A 16185-nucleotide genomic window follows, 5' to 3' on the forward strand; every position below is an offset into this window, starting at 1 on the left:
GAAAGTGAACGTATAAAAACAGATTTTCAGAAAGGCCTGTGAAGTTATGCGGCGGCCCCCCTTCAAGCTTTGTTGCTCATCACCGCGTTTTTCTTATTCTAAAGGAACACCCACGGCGACACTTGAGGGGAAATATATTTTCCTGTCGTGAAGACTCGTCGTCGAGTTTACAGGAAATATGGAGAATACCGAATCATCTTTTTATTGGTTAGTTTTGCCTAATAAGTCGGTATGAATGAGTTGATTTGCACGCAGGGATTATTTGACGCGTTTAATCATCTTGTCTCTAAAATATAGCGAACTCAAGGATGACTTGATCCCATCGGACATTTTGCTCGTGGCTCGGCCTCGGCTCTAAGCGCCATGTTGTGCCTTTTGCTTGACTGAACGAGAAAATCAAATCCTGGTGAGAGAGCTGAAGATGACTACGTCCTCTCCGGTGGGGGAGCCCATCCCCGTCCCAATGCTGACTGTCCTGCCACCGTCCTCGGACGCAGAGTCCTGGTCTCGCTCGCCGAGCCCCAGACGGTCACGGCCCGGCCGCCACGGCCGTTTCCACCGCAGTAGGACCCGGAGCAAGAAACGAAACGAGGAAGATCAAGGCTGCACTCCGAAGAGACAATGGGCTAAAAAAGTGCACGCTGCAAAAGAGGAGGCTGAGGAGACGGGTGTCATTCCACAGCGGGGTCCCTCGCCCTCCCCCTCGGCGGCCAGTCAGGCGGAGGGGGGGGAGCGAGGTCGGGACAGCCCTTCGCAGGACTTCCTCCTTCCACCAACTCGCTCCTGGTCTCGCAGTCCCTCTCCCAGCCGGCGTTCCCGTTGGTCCCTCAGGAGCCTGCTCAGCAGAGACTCTGACTGGGAGAGCTGCAGGTTAGTGGGCCGGAATAGAAATGGTTAAAATGATGTGAACGCAGGAACAAATATGCAGAATTTATTTCCTGCATTACAAGCAAAGGCCCAAAGTCAGGATTGTCTCCCATTCATTCAGTCCCCAGAGCGGAACTCGCCTTACGATAACAATAACAATATCAGTCTCTTGGGTATTTAGCTCTTATAGATATATTATAACGCAGCTTTTATTTTGTTTTTGTTTAGGCCTGTTGAGACCAGATTGGCCTGCAGTGCATGTTTTAGAGAATAAAAAGACCTTCCATCAGACGGGGTAGCACTGGTTGCACTGGTTCTAAAATAACACACCGGCTCATGTATTTAGGAACGCGATGGAGATAATTAGCCTCGGGCAGGTGTGGAGAGATTATACTGTTAGAAACCATGGTAACCACGGTAAGCTGAAGGGATTCATTTAGCGCTGACGTCTGGACAAAGAGAATCAGGCCGACAGTCGGCGGGTAGAATATTAGTCACAGAAATGGCTTTGCTATTCTGTATTTAAAAGGAATATGACATGATTTGGAATTAGCTGAACCATTTTTTCTTTTTTTTTTTTTACAAAGCTTTAAAAGGGAATCTCGTAATGAACGGAATTTGTTATGCAAACCGTCAACAAATGAGAGGCTGCTGTTGTGACCGGAATGAAAGACGGTTACCTCATTCACAGGGAGCGAGAGGCGGGTTCATGCGCTATTTATCCTCTCTCCCAATCATGACATCACCATCAGCCAATGAGGTGGCGGCATCGGTCTGATGATGTCACGTGGGTCCAACCAGAAGGGCAGCCCGGCAATGAGCTTCAGCAGGCGTGCCCCGGGGGTGCGCTCCAAATGAACAGCTGAGCCTCGTCATCTTCGCTGACACATTTTATTGACCCGGTTATTTTGTTTTAGTTTATATTACTGTAACTTACCCAGATCAGAGTTTATGACCCCCCCCCCCCCCCCCCCCCCCCTTTAGTAAGGATTTGGCAATGGCCTTTTGATGCCAGGATAAAATGGGAATCCGACATTTTGCGTATGTGCCAGTCGGGTTCCATTGAGACCATCGTAATAATTAGTTTGAGGGCAGCTCGTATTATTCGGCCTAAATGCCTCCCTTGACCTCGGCATGCGGGGCCGGATGCAGCGATGCGAGGACTTGCAGTACGAAGCCGCTGATTAAAAATGGTCCGATAACATTTTTGCTGGAGCTGGGAGTTCGCTTGTGGGCGCTCTATCGCTCTACTGATAAGCGGCGCTGATAAACCAATTGCTTTCTATATATAGGGCCGGCCACTGGACAGTAAGGTATTTCTGCGTGGATTCTTGTGTTGCTACTTTCTGTCCTGGATGCTCCCCGGCCTCGAAAGAGCTGAAATCATTTATTCACAACAAATTTGTTCTGTTCATCGCTCTTTGAAGATTCCTTTTCTTGACCTTTTTCCACTGCCCACTCGACCTGCCAACATTTCCACGGGACTCTGTCGAACCTCAAAAGCTGATTACACAGAGAGTGAAAGGTGGAAATGTGGTTTTTGGCTCAGACCGGCGTGGATTATAATGTGGAATCTGATCCAGAGAGATTGAGCCTTGAGGGGTTGTGATTTCTCAGATGTTGTGTCTTGTCTTCAGATTTCTTTTTTTTTTTTGCTCAATCTAAAATGTCATTTGAGAAGAGATGCTGATTTTTTGGGAAGATTTTTAATATGTTTTATTGACTACACTAGTCTAGTTTTAAGTTCTGCCATATCATCCAAATCTGCCCCCCTCCAAAAAAAACCGCTCTAAAAAAAAAAGGACCTCAACACATGGAGCCTCCTCCTCCTCTGTCCTTCACCTCCCTCCTCCCACCACCCTCCCCCTGCTTGCAAAGGGGATTACGGATGGAGGCAGGGACCGCAGCCCGTTACCGGGTGCTGCGAGCGGCATAGGGAGCAGAGCTGCGTCCGGTAACTCGGCGCGGATGTGCGGCTGCAGGGAATGTCGAACAAAATGGGGGAATTAACATCCGACCGCGGATCGCTGAACGAGGGGCCCATTTCTCTGCCATGAAGCTGGACCGAGAGGACAAGGGGACATAGCGGACGTAGCGGACGTAGCGGACGTAGGGGACAGACACTCGCGTTAGATTAACGCAGCGGCACCGATGACGTAACGATGCTGATGCACCGGTACTGAACGGGTGGATTATCGTGGATTTCTGTTGGATCTCAAGCGCCTCATGAGATGTTCGAGTAAGTCTCCTCTGATGGGATGAATATCGATCTGTATGCTGTAATCCGTCTGTGGCGCGCGTGTGGCGCGTGTGTGATGTTCCGGGGGGGGGGGGGGGGGGGGGTGATGGGTCACAGTTTACGGACACCCCTGATTATTAGCAGGGCAGGTATGGCTCATTTAAAAGCGCAGGTGTGCTGCTAGCTGTATAACCCGATCGCTAGCTATATGCTAGTTCTGGGACAGTCGATGCTCAATCAGTCCTCGTTCTTGCGCACCCTTCCTCCTCCTCCTCCTCCTCCTCCCGCAGCATCCCGCGTCCTCTCCGGTGCTCCGTTATGAGTTGCGTGACTCGTGTTCGACTTTGTCTCGTTTTTCGCGTGTTTATCCGGTCGTAGCGCCTTGCTGCTGCTGCATTGTTTTGGTTAGCAGGTGTACTAGCTGCCCGTTAGCTAATCCGCGTGCGCGCGCGCGCGCGCGTGTTGGGCTCGCGCTGACCGATAAGGGGATTAAGGTTAATTATATCAGAGGGACAGCTGGGGGGGGGGGGGGGGGGGGGGTTGTGTGTTGTTTTTTTTTTTTGGACTGTCGTGCATGCTGACATAAATTGACATGATTTGTTGTCATGGCAACCCCCCACACCATTCATTTCTCTGGTGCCACAATGGGGAGAATGCAACATCTTATTTTATCAACAATTAGTCCTAGCAGGCTAGGATGGGCTCCTCTGAGGAGATGAATGGATGGATGGGGGGGGGGTCTGGTCCAGTTATCAGAGGTGGGCGGTCCGGTTGGGTTTGTGCTGCAGACTCCGCGTTTATTGACGCTCTCCCAGTGTCTGTCTGTGGAACCGAAGTGCTCCTGAACGCACCGTTTAGTGAGCGAGTGGAGCGCTCGTCGTTCAGAGGCTCATTTCCAGTTGGGAAATTCACAAAATCGAACGAGGCTTTCATGCGGCTGCTGTACGTCTCGGTCGCGGTGCTTTCACGGGGAAACGGGACGGATGATTTTAAACGGCTGTGCGTTTAGGTGAACGACAGGTTGACTGATTCTCAATGCGTTTGTTTCTCTTACAAAGGAATGAGGTGTTGTCACGGAAACGTCGTGGCGTAAATATGGCCATTTTCACAGGCTACTGGAAGTGTTTGGGCAGCAGCAGGCTGTTTAGAGGCCTAGTCCTTTCATAGATATTTAGCTCTATGAAATATCCTCAAAGTGCTTTCTGAGAGTTGTCGAAGCGTGATCAAACGCGTCTCTCAGTTTGTGACGTCGCTGCAACTTCAAATTCCAAAGTCCATGTGTACGTCTAGCGTGTTTTCAGTCTTGAGGCTTATTTTCAAATAAGCAAGTCCATCAGAAGATCCGATTATTGCAAGATCTGCAATAACAAAGCTGTTCCGTAGAGTTCCTCTTCTTGATTGGACAGTCGGATGCGCGCTGGCTCTAAACCGGAGAGCAAAACAAGTACACCTGATAAGACTCGCAGCCTTGCGTGACCTTTTCTCGGTCGTCAGTGGGCGTTTTGAGATGTCGTGCTCTTATCAAGCAGGAAATGCCTGCAGCCTTTCGCAGCATCACATTAAAAGCATTTCAGGTCAACGTTTAGCCATCTAAGAGTTTCCTCTGTTCTCTCCTGAGCGGAATCTCTCTGTGCCTTCTGTCGTTTCCAGCACGGCCAGTAATTCTCCACGCAGCACCCCCGGCAGCTCGCCCTCCTTGCGGCGACGGGTCCTCGGAGGCGGCAGGGCCAGTGAGAGCGAGGGAGGGGGCGAGAAGAGTGGAGGCGGGGGCTCGGATAGCCCCCTGCCCTCCGTACCCTCTGCCGCCTCCCTCACGTCTGCCTACCCGCTCGCTTCTCGCCACTTCAGCCGCAATGCCAAGGTGACGGATCATCCTGTTGATGTTTCAATCCCAGTCGTGTCGCAGAGAGACGAGGTCGGCGGCGGCGTCGTCATATATCAGTTATATTTGTGTGGATAAAAGAACCCGCTGAACAATGACGCAACTAAACCAGAGGTGTAACTGTCAATCTGAACTCTCTCTGGGTGGGGGTGGGGGGGGGTTAGCAGGTTCTGTTCAAGGTTTCTGCCTGTTAAAGGGAAGTTTTTCCCTTGCCTCTGTCTCCACATTGGGTTCTATCCTTCCCTGCTCCACCTGTAAAGGTCCTTGAGATAACTTTATGATCAGGCGCTACAGACATAAAATGAATTTAATTATCCTGCTTTGACGTCAGCCGTCTATTTGATTGAAGTCACATGTCTTCAGTGAATGTAAATGTTCTACTTCGTGACCTTCCTTTTGAACCACGTAAGCGTTTAAAACTTTGACTGTCAACGGCTTGTAGATATCTTTGTTTTATGCTCAGATCAGAGTTTAGCTCGCTGGTAGGACCGAACAGGCTCAGCCGAGGTCCCGGGCCGGGTCGCGTGTATGCAAAATGTCAGAGTGGATGACTGTCATGAGGCCACATGTGCTAACTGAATTTACATTTTTATAAACTTCACATTCTCACAGAAGAATCTGAGTTACAGGTCGCCAGTAATCATTGTTCTTTTTTTTGTTTTTATTTTTTACAGAAAATGCAGAGCTGGTACAATGTAAGTATCCACCAACAGCACCCGATTAAGAATTCTCTCCCCAGGGCGCCGCACGCCGATGTTTGTCTTTCACTTTCACGTGAGTGGAACAAGTTGACATAAGAAAGGGAAAGGGAGCGCTGGGGCGTCACTTCTGCTTCGTCTCGCTGTGCGTAAGAACCGCAAAGGCGCGATGAAGATGGCGTTGCTGCTGCACGGGGGCTTGCAGCGGAGGTAGTAACAGCAGGGTGGGAGTGGGGGGGGGGGGTGGTATTATGTGTTACCCACCACCAGGAGGATTTAGGAGCAGTTAGCAGCTGTTAACTCAAAGGAGAAGAGCAACCAAAGATGTATGCTAACGGGGGAGACGGCAAGATCCGGGAGCTCCTTAACGGAAAAGCGGAGGATAAGATCAGCCGCCCCGTGAAAGGGACGGTAAAGGACTATTACTGCCATGTCATAGCGTCGTTCGGACTTCTCTGTGCTTCGGATGCCGCCGCTGTTGTGTCACGTGTTGCACTGCGTGTGCTTCTGGAACCGCCACACGCTAGCTTTAAAGTACACGCAGCTGCCATGTTGCGTTTCAGTGTGATTAAGGGTCTTTCGCATGATAGGACGATAATGACGTAATTATTGTTTATCCCCTAACGCCGTTCTCGCTCCCCTTCCTTACCCTCAGGTTCTCAGTCCTACATACAAACAGCGCAATGAAGATTTCCGTAAGCTCTTTAAGAAACTTCCCGACACGGAGCGACTCATAGTGGGTGAGTGTTCAAAGCATCAAAGGACAGCGGAACGCTTTGGCCGCGAGTGCGTTTGACCCCGTTTCCCCGTCCCGTTCCTCTCCCCAGACTACTCCTGCGCTCTGCAGAAGGACATTCTCCTTCAGGGCCGCCTTTATCTGTCCGAGAACTGGCTCTGTTTCTACAGCAACATCTTCCGATGGGAAACCACTGTAAGCCGTGCGACACACTGCGCACACATTTACAGCGCCTCCGGTCGAACACGCGCCTGTCGTAACCGAGTTAATGGTGCGCCCGCAGAGGGGTAGTAATCCCTTTCAATGCCCTTGTTTGCTGATCGATATATAGATATGCTTCGGGCCGTAGAGAGATAAGCGAATCACACACACACACACACACGCACACGGAGGAATTTGCACGGTGAATGTCTTTCCCCTGTTCAGATCACCATCCTGCTGAAAGACGTCACCTCCATGACCAAGGAGAAGACGGCCAAGCTCATCCCAAACGCTATCCAGATCAGCACCGACAATGAGAAGGTCAGAATAATATTTATTTTAGTCTGTCTATTCTGTATTATTAGCAGGTCGATTCATGCGGTTTCACTCCGAACATCGGGAAAGTGTAAAGAAATGAGCTGACTGGAGTTTATTTTCCGCTGACCGCGGCAAAGCAAACAGTCGGAAAGCGGGGAACCATCCATCTTGTTTACTGTCGCGCTCCTTCCTTCCTTCCTCTCCCGCCGTTATGTCCATTCTCAGCACTTCTTCACATCCTTCGGAGCGAGGGATCGCAGCTTCATGATGATATTTCGTCTCTGGCAGAACGCGCTGTTGGACAAGGTACATCCTCCTCGGCTAATTCTTAACTTCGCACAATAGAATGTGCCGATTCACCAAATGTCGAATTTACTTTAACGTCTGGCGTTTCGTTTGATCCTGATTTAAATCCTGAACAGGAGGCTTGTGCGTATTTTTCAGTCTCTGTCCCCCAAGGAGCTCTGGCACATCGTGCACCAGTGCTACGGCACCGAGCTGGGCCTCACTAGCGAGGACGACGACTACGTCTCGCCCACCTCTGAACACATGAACGGCCTGCTGTGAGCACGCGTGTGTTTATTTGCAAGAAGAGCCGCCGGGCTTTTTCCTCTTGGTCTTTGTCTCACATCCTGTCCCTCCTTCGCCCCAGGCCAGGGGACGAGTCGGTGTCGGTCACAGACCTGCTGGACCTCAGCTCGGTGTCGGTTCCCTCTACGGGTAGCTCCCCCCCTCCCCCGGTTCCCTGCGGTCCAGCCAGCCCTCCATCAGCTGCCAACCTCGGGGGCTCTCCTCCTCCTTCCTCTGCCTCCTGTCTGCCAATAGAGGTGCCTTCCTCATCTGGACCCAGACCCGGCCCTGACCCCGTCGAGCCCAGTCCCGCCAGCCTCAACGGCCTCAACGGCTCGCTGCCATCGACCACGCCCCCCAACGCGTCTGCCTCAGCCCCAGCCTCCGCCGCTGCGTCCTTCGTGAGTGTTCTCCATCCGCAGATGTCCTCGGCTGAAGCCTCTCAAGCCATGTGACATTTGTCTGCTGTTCCACCCCCCCCCCCCCGTCTTAGATATCCGAGGAGGTCGGGGACAATCTCTCTGAGTCAGCCAATCACATGATGCCCCTCCCACCCACCAGTCTGGGGAACCTCTCCTCATTGGATATCACCAACGATGAGGATTTGCCCACAGACCCCAGCAACTCCTCCGACACGCAAGAAGAGAGTGAGCGAAGCGCAAAAGAGAAAGTGTCGGTTATATCGACGAGACGCTTTGATGTGTATAATCATGGAGCGAACGCTAAATACCCGGAGCAGTCGCTTCAGAGGAACGACACCGTCGGCATTTAGATATTCCGACATGCATTTGCTTTCACGGAAGATTTCACTTCCTGCCAAAGAGCTGTGACCCAAAGCTCGTCGGCTGCCTGGAGTGAGAGCTGTCGATTCATCAGATGGGAGTCTGATTATTACTTTTACTTTCACGCTGCTTTTAAACTTCTTTTATCTTCGTTGTGCTCAATCTATATTTAAATGCTGAAGTTCACTAAAGACACCGGCTCTGTTCTTTTCCCTTCCTCCTATTAGTTGCATCGTCACACAACGAACCTTAAAGCACCTTGTTGTGAGGCTGACGTTATGGAATTGCCTCGAGGCTTAATGTCAAGCACAGAGGATAAACACTAAAAAACTGGGAGGAGATTAAAATAACCAGGAGGTGGAAATAAAGGGTTTTCCTGCCCGACCTTTTCAGGTGAAGTGGAGTCATTCTGCGCCGACCTGAGCGGACGACTCAACATCAACGCCGCGGTTCGCATGAGTGTCGACAAAGTGCACGACCTCCTGTTCTCTGCAGACACGCACTTCATCCAGCACCTCTTCTCCCAGCGTCACTTCACTGGTGGGTAAAAACGCAGCCGCGACACAACCCTCATTAGCGTCCCGTGCTAACATAAGGCAATCTGGATCCGTGCGTGTTTTTGTTTATTTATCTCTGTATTATTTGTGAAACAGTTGAGCGTGGATGACATTGTGATGCCTGGAATTGTTCTTAACACCATCACACCTCTTGCTCTGACACGTTGGATAAGCTGCAGTGACAGAGAGCGAGTTTTTCCTGTTGAGACGGTGACAATTACGGCCCGGTGTTTGTTGACTTTTATTTTTTCATTACTCTGTTGGCGTTGATGCTACGACATTCTTCTGCGCGTTCAGCTCTTGGAGTGCTGCACGTGCATCTTTGCATTCATGCTGCCTTTTTTTAAAAAATTTCTTTAGAATCTGTTTGAAATGTGTTTCATGTTTTTTGACGCAGCAGCTCTCCTTCTCTCCGGCTGGTAAACGTAGTTCTCTATTTACTCAAACGCGCTGCAGCGCTAATAGCGCAGCGCCGCGTTAACCGCGTCCACATCGGTTCCTCTTTTTGTCACCGCTCTGTTTCGTCCTTCCCTTTTCCACTGTTCGACCATTTTCTTCAATTGAATGGGCTGATGATGTAAACGCAGCGTGTAGCAGTTCACAGGAGGATCTGCCCTTTGTGCAGGATTCATTTGGGTCGTTTCTTCATTTAGTTTTTGTGGAGGAACATGGTCCCCCCCCCCCTCCCTCTCTTTTTCTATCCTCTCTGGACTTTATTCTCTCGTGTTGCTCATTCTCTCTCTCCGCCCTTCTCAGACCTCTCGGTGGGCGAATGGCAACAGGACTGTGGCAGTGGGAATACCAGCCGCGTTCTTAGCTACACCATCACCCTCAACAACCCCCTCGGCCCCAAGACTGCCCCCGTGGTGGAGACGCAGGTAAACATCCTTAATGACCAGGTTTCAAAAGACAGACACCGTTTGTTCCGTCTGTTCGTATTCAGGAACTGAATTATGTGCTAAAACCACAAGCGTTTAAAAACATTTCAAAACGCCACCATTCCAAAGTGCAGCTCTGGCTGGTGACACGCCTCCACGCCACGTTAATTTCCCTCATTCCCCACGATAGCCGCCATAAGATAAAAACAATTTATAAGATGTTAAGGTGTGCTTTATCTGGTAGAATCTGATCATATATCTTGTGCACCTCATCTAAAGCGACTCTGAGTGTTTAAAAAGGCGCTATGTAAATAAAATGTAATTATTATTATTAAAGTGTTTCTCTGTGCCCTGAACGCGACATGATATCGTTTAAACACGAGGAGAGCCGTTAATCGCCCACCTCCGGTGTTCTCGCCGCTTCCAGACGCTGCATAAGAGCAGCGCCCGGGGGGGGTGCTTTGTGGTCGACTCCGAAGTCATCACCTCAGGTATCCCCTACCAGGACTACTTCTACACCGTCCACAGATACTGCCTCACCTCCATCAGCAAGCACAAGAGCCGCCTCAGGTGGGTCACCAGGTGGCGCTCATGTTCACAGATGAACCAGATCATTTTACGTTTGGATGCTCCAGTCTGCGTTTGAACAACCCGGTGCCCAAATGTCTTTGTTTGCCTTCTTGCCGCCCAGAGTTTCTTCCGATATCTGCTACCGGAAGCAGCCGTGGAGTCTGGTGAAGACGCTGATAGAGAAGAACACCTGGAGCGGCATTGAGGAGTATTACAGACACATGGGTGAGTCACACGCTCTGCCTTCCCCGGCGTACGTCTCCTGTGCGTTCATCCTTCTGTGCATGTGAGCGAAGCGTCGCGTCGCGCGGAAGCGGTTGTGTTTGTCGCTTCACGTGATTTTCCTGACATTTCAACCCCCCCACCCCCGTGCAGAAAGTGAGGTGTGCAAGCTGGAGACGCTGCTGCAGTCTGAGGTTTCCGTGTTAACCACGGACGAAGCGGTGGGCGGCGCTAGTTCCAAGGCTGCGCCGGGCCTGCGGCGCCGGAAACGCGGCTGCTCTCGGCGACAGGGCGAGAAGGAGAGAGAGCGGGAGGGTGGAGGCATGGCCACCGGGGACAGAGGAGGCGGGGAGGAGAGAGACGGGAGAGAAGTGGGTGAGTCGGAGAAGGATGCTGGGGGGGTGAAAGGCTTTGGGTCAATAGTTCTCAATCCGTCTTCTGTAAGTACTGCCCTCTGGTGGTTCTGTGTCGGGGTACACAAAGGAGCCCCCCCAAGAAATTAAGAAAAGATTCATCTCAATCTAAATCTGGAGCTTTGAAAGAAACGAGTCTAATTTGTTCAAGAGATGACGTTTTTTAGGAGGCATAATATTTTGTGCTGTTCTGTAAGAAGTTTGAAACAAACGTTTGTCTTTCTCTAGGTGCTCAGTATCTAAAGCGGGGGCAGCTTTCCCACGGTGGAGGGCAGAACAGCATATCCACCATCCTCCTCATCGTCAGCTTCATGTAAGTGTGAACCTCCGCTGTAGTCGCGTGTCTTATCCCGAGTCATTTTACACACGCTGGGTTATTCAGAACGCAAATAAGAGTCTCTGTAAATATAGATCATGTGACGTAAAGCCCAGAGCGGGAATCAGAACGTGCAGCAGAACTCTCTGCAGATCCGATCCTTGCTTTGATTGTGTGTTTTTGATCTCGCTGGGTTTCTGCTTTGGGTTCCGCCCACACCTGAATGCATGCTGGATATTGATCTTCCGGCCTCACGATGCCTTTCTTGCTATTTCTCTTCTCTTCTTTTCTTTTCTGCAATACTTCTTGTCGATAGGATCTGTATCAGGTTCGTATGAGAGGCTTTGCTTTTTGTTTTGTCTCTTTGCATACATTCGAAATTACACCAGAAAAATCCACTCTTTGATACTCGGCCCATTTTTTTTTAAGGTGCATTTATTTATTTATTTATTTAACAGCTGGCATGATTTTCTTTTTAACTTCCACAATCGCCTAAGGGACTCCTTCATTTAGAGTCCATTAAAGACTTTTAAGTCACTTCCTCCCCTGTCATTTGGTCCTTTATTGATTATCGCTTCTCCTTTCTGCCTCACTCATCTTTTTATTTCTCTTCTGCTCTCATGGAGATCACATGGATGTAACAGACACGCTTTGTTGCCGGGACTTAAACCATTCCCTCGTCCTATAAATAAATAAACCGTGCTCCGGAGAGGGGCGGGGCGTGGCCGTTACATGCATGACCTAGCTCGTTTGTATTGGGGGTGGATTTTTCCTGTAATAAACTAAACGTGTGGAGAAGCTCGTTCTGTGCCCTCAGTATTCGCCTCTTCCTGCCGTGTTTAATCTGACCCCGCCTCTCTCCCCGGCAGCCTGGCGGTGCTGGTGGCGCTCAACATGCTGCTCTTCTACAAGCTGTACGCTCTGGAGAGAGCGGCCCACACGCTGGAGACGTGGCATTCCTACTCTGTTGCTGACAGGTAAACGCCTCTTCCCTCTCCCTCCTCTACGCCGGGGGGTGATTTGCCGTGTCCCACTCCTCTTCCCCCCCCCCCCAGTCCTTTGCCTCAGACGGCCGGAGAATGGGCTCAGGTCCTGCAGCTCCAGCGGCAGTTTCACCGGGCTCAGCTCGGCAAGTGGCAGCAGATCCTGCAGTCCTCCGTCACGCTGCTCGACCAGGTCCGCACTTTCACTGTCCTTCTGATTATTGAGTTTAATTCTGCTTCGTTACTGATGCTTTTTGTGTGTCCCCCCCCCCCCCCCCCCAGATGAAGCAGTCTTTGGAAAAGCTTCACCAGGGCATTGTGGTGCCAGAGGTGCAGCAGGATCCTCCCGATGATCCCTTCATCCCCGACTGAAGTCTGAGTCCTGCCCCTTCAGATCAATAACCCCCCCCCTCCCCCTCCTGACTGGCTCCCGCCGCTCGACAAGCAGCAGTGGGGGGACTTCATTACCCAGCAATCTCTAGCCTGAATGACTTGAAATGACGACAGTCGCCTTCGGCCTCGACCGGGAACGTCTTCAGCAATAATCTGCCGCGGCTGCAGAAGGCTTCCGAGCGCGCTCACTGGACGCGGCCGCCGGCTGGCTGAAGTCACACGTCCACTCGCCAAACATTTCAAAATGACCAACCACGTTTCTTTGTCCCAGACGCACCCGCCTTTCCCAGTTTTATGACGATCACAGACGAGATTTCCTCTTCGGACACGCAACATTTCACGGGCGCGATGGAAAAAGGGGGAATCGGCGTTCTCCAGAAAGTGGGAGACCTTCCTCCTTGTTCCGGGAACAGTTTGAGCCCTTTTTTTTTTTTTTTTGCCTCCATGAACGCCTGCTGATTTAAAAACAAAACCAAACAGAAGAACTTGCTGTGTGGATGAGAGCGCCGACAGGAGCAGGACGCCTCGCTCTCTCTCTCATCCCGTTTCCAGTTTCCGTGTCCAATCAAAAGCCACCGATCCTTTAGGAAAAGGGACGAGGAACATTTTAACATCTTAGTTTTAGATGTCAGGTAAACCCCGGACACGCCCCCCCCCCTCCTGCGTTGGGTTGTTTTTTACGGTAAAGTGCGTCTGAGTGTTCTTCAGACTTACAGTATTTATTATTACCGTTGACCTTTGACCTGAAGTGGTGGGTGTTCTTTGTTCTGATTGGCTGTTACACTGCAGAGCAATAATGACAACAAGGATTCAATTACATTTTGGATGTTTCAAAATAAGTAGTATATAATAATATGAAGGTGTGTGTGTGTGTGTGTGTGTGTGTGTCAAGGCAGTGAAAACAAGCAAAGATCTCAACTTGAAAGGCGTGTGTGTGTTGACGAGGCGTCCTCAGTGTTACGTTTAGCTTTTGTGTCTTTCGGTTTGCAGAGACTTCTCTTCCACCTTCGGCCGCTCGCTCTTCTTCTTCTTCGCTCCCACAGAGGAAGACATTTAAAACTTCCAGGACTTGCAGCGGGACTCGATCGACCTCGTCGTCCCGCCGGGTATTCCAAAATCAAAGGACCAAGCAGCCTTTTACCAGCTGAAGAAAAAAAAGGGAATCTGTTTTTCACTTTAGTTTATTTGATTGAAAGATTATTTTTTGACTTTTGTGTGTTTTCAAATCCTTTTTCATGTTTGAATTTGATTGTTTAGTTTTCTTGTGTTTGTTCTGCATCCACTGAAGTGTGGCCTCTGGTGTGAAGATATTTCACCGAGCTACTTCTCCTCTTCATTCAGCCTCCACTTCTTCTCTCCTCCTATATATATCCCCCCCCCCCTCTCTCTGTTTCAATGGAAGCATGTGAGCCATGCTGTGCGTGGCACCACAAAACAAAATGTAATATTTATTAAGGGAGGTGAGGAGGGGAGGGTCCGGTGAGCGATGTGGTTCTGGAGCAGGGATGAGAATGTACTGTAAAAAAATAATGTGATTGTAAACTGCACCATGGAGAGAAATGACAAGTTCTAAAACATGCAGCAACTCCTCGTTCGTCTTTGAGTCTGTGTTTCAAACCTTTTTTTAAAGCTTTTGCAAAATTTGCATCTGATGCATTACAAATGTTGACTCAGTCTTTGTTCTCGAACCGCTCTTTGAGCGACGGGTTTGGTTCTGCAGTGATACGGACCTTCATCCGAAGGATTCCGCAATTTAAAACATCACTTTTTCTGTTTTTGTTAAATTTAGTTTCTTTTTCATCACTTCTGACAAAATGCCTAAAATACATCCGAACCCAAAGCTTAACACGCAATGAAGGAACAGAAGTCGCCTTCTGGTTTTACTTTAACAAATGTAGTTGAAATGTAACCACTTTGAATACAAGTTAAAGCACCGTGATAAACTAAAAATGGCGAAAAGCATCAAAGAGACCAGGTTCATTGCTTCACAGGGATTTTATTCTTTTCTGTGCAACACTTTAGTCGACCTTTTCTCCTTGACAAGCGACACCGACACGAAAACATGGCTTTATCCTCTGAATTAAAGCACGTGGACAGACACCAAGCACATCAGCATTGTGGTTTTCATGTTATCTGCGGGAAGATGCGTTTAGAACTTCAGCTAAATCCTGTAAAACCTACCGAACAGTTTCTATAACACTAAATCACATTATTAGTCTCTGCCTATTCCTCCAGTGAGCATGCATTTAATCTATATTCGTGAATTCGTATCAAACTAAGTCTGAAGGTTAAAAAAAAAGAAGCGTAAACGTGCAGAGCGGCAGTGTGTGCTGCCCTCTGGTGGTTTCCAGCAGAACTGCTGCCACTCGAATGGACTCCTCTCCTTTTGGTTCCCACTGGTTTCATATTGGGAGGCACGCTGGACAGATTTTACATTTAGGCAATAGCGTTTAGCCAAGCCCTTAAGTTTCTACAAAAACACTTAAGACGCTTGAAACGACACAAATGAGACGTTTTCTGCTCTGGACAGTTGAAATTGACACTTCAGGTAAAACTGATATAAACTGGTCTGGAAATCACAGTTTTGGGGCCTTTTTTTTTTTTTTTTAACTCTTCACCTGAATCTGATCATTAAAACTTGTAAACACGTTGAACCGGGCAGTGATGTCAGTTTCAATTTCAAAATGATTTTCAATTTAAAATAAAATTTCTGATCCAGTGCTTTAAAACAACCAGTCTGCTCTTTAATTCTTCCCATTAAAAATGTAGGAAGGAACATCAAAGGTTTGCATGTGTTGTCTGAGAGGTTTGACCACTAATCCGGTTTATTCATTTGATTAATTAAAAAGTATATATAGTTATGGTGCAGTGTGGTGTGGTTTCTAATTGCATTTCTATTTATAATGCAATTGGTTTTTATTTGCAGCGCAGCTTTGTATAGAAAGGAAAGAGAAATCTTCTTGTATAGCCTGAACTGGCCCAAACCTGTTGTCGGCACGGTGTGAAACGAAATTGGGGGAAACGGATCCAAACGGTTCCGATTCCGAAGCATGACGTCATTTCTTCAGCATGCGGATACACGATGCGGTTTTATAATATAGTCTACATGTAGATTATTTGCGCAGGATTATACATCTCTATACACCTTAATGTCCCCTCGGATCTGGATGCCGTTTCCATCTCTTTGAATAATTCCTTTCTCCTCTCTGTGGTTCCTTTTTTCCGTCATGATGGTCGGGAGGTGAGTCACGGGGAAGGAGGCAGTTTTGAGTTCTTCCTGGACCTGAAGTAAAACGAATACAGTAGTACCTCAGCTTACGAATGTCCCTACATCCGAAAGTTTCAGGTTACGAAGTATCTGAATGGGAAAATATTGCCTCTCGTTACGGAGGCGTTTCAGGCTACGAAGTCAAAAATAGCTGCTCGTAGCTGCTCTGCCATTGGCTATCGCCTAAAATCTGCCTGGCAACCCGTTGCGTATGCGTGTATCCCAGCACGCTATTCGTGTCCCCCTCGTGTCACCCGGAAAAAGTGTTGACAAGTCGGGCTATTGCTCATTA

At 49.2% G+C, this 16185-nt stretch overlaps 1 protein-coding gene across 1 annotated transcript; it reads left to right on the top strand.

Annotated features, from left to right (window-relative positions):
* The first annotated feature begins 108 nt into the window (after nucleotides 1-108).
* Nucleotides 109-15352, top strand: gramd1a (GRAM domain containing 1A). Its single transcript, XM_068760443.1, has 22 exons — nucleotides 109-207; nucleotides 298-870; nucleotides 4757-4967; nucleotides 5663-5683; nucleotides 6342-6426; nucleotides 6514-6617; nucleotides 6849-6944; nucleotides 7167-7247; nucleotides 7386-7504; nucleotides 7594-7912; nucleotides 8005-8158; nucleotides 8687-8833; nucleotides 9607-9728; nucleotides 10156-10298; nucleotides 10420-10523; nucleotides 10674-10895; nucleotides 11162-11246; nucleotides 11566-11577; nucleotides 12119-12226; nucleotides 12305-12425; nucleotides 12515-13257; nucleotides 13616-15352. The coding sequence occupies exons 2-21, from the start codon at nucleotides 422-424 to the stop codon at nucleotides 12602-12604; spliced, it is 2793 nt and encodes a 930-aa protein (XP_068616544.1). The 5' UTR covers nucleotides 109-207; nucleotides 298-421; the 3' UTR covers nucleotides 12605-13257; nucleotides 13616-15352.
* The last annotated feature ends 833 nt before the right edge of the window (nucleotides 15353-16185 follow it).

This window comes from Brachionichthys hirsutus, chromosome 3 (genome assembly GCF_040956055.1).
Source record: "Brachionichthys hirsutus isolate HB-005 chromosome 3, CSIRO-AGI_Bhir_v1, whole genome shotgun sequence".
Taxonomy (NCBI): Eukaryota; Metazoa; Chordata; class Actinopteri; order Lophiiformes; family Brachionichthyidae; genus Brachionichthys; species Brachionichthys hirsutus.

What these genes read in the sequence shown, in the direction of transcription:
- gramd1a (XM_068760443.1), top strand. Translation starts at nt 422, where the DNA reads ATGACTACGTCCTCTCCGGTGGGGGAGCCCATCCCCGTCCCAATGCTG. An exon ending in CTCCCAGCGTCACTTCACTG is followed by an intron (nt 8,834 to 9,606) that starts GTGGGTAAAAAC and finishes CGCCCTTCTCAG; the next exon opens with ACCTCTCGGTGGGCGAATGG. An exon ending in GAGAGACGGGAGAGAAGTGG is followed by an intron (nt 10,896 to 11,161) that starts GTGAGTCGGAGA and finishes GTCTTTCTCTAG; the next exon opens with GTGCTCAGTATCTAAAGCGG.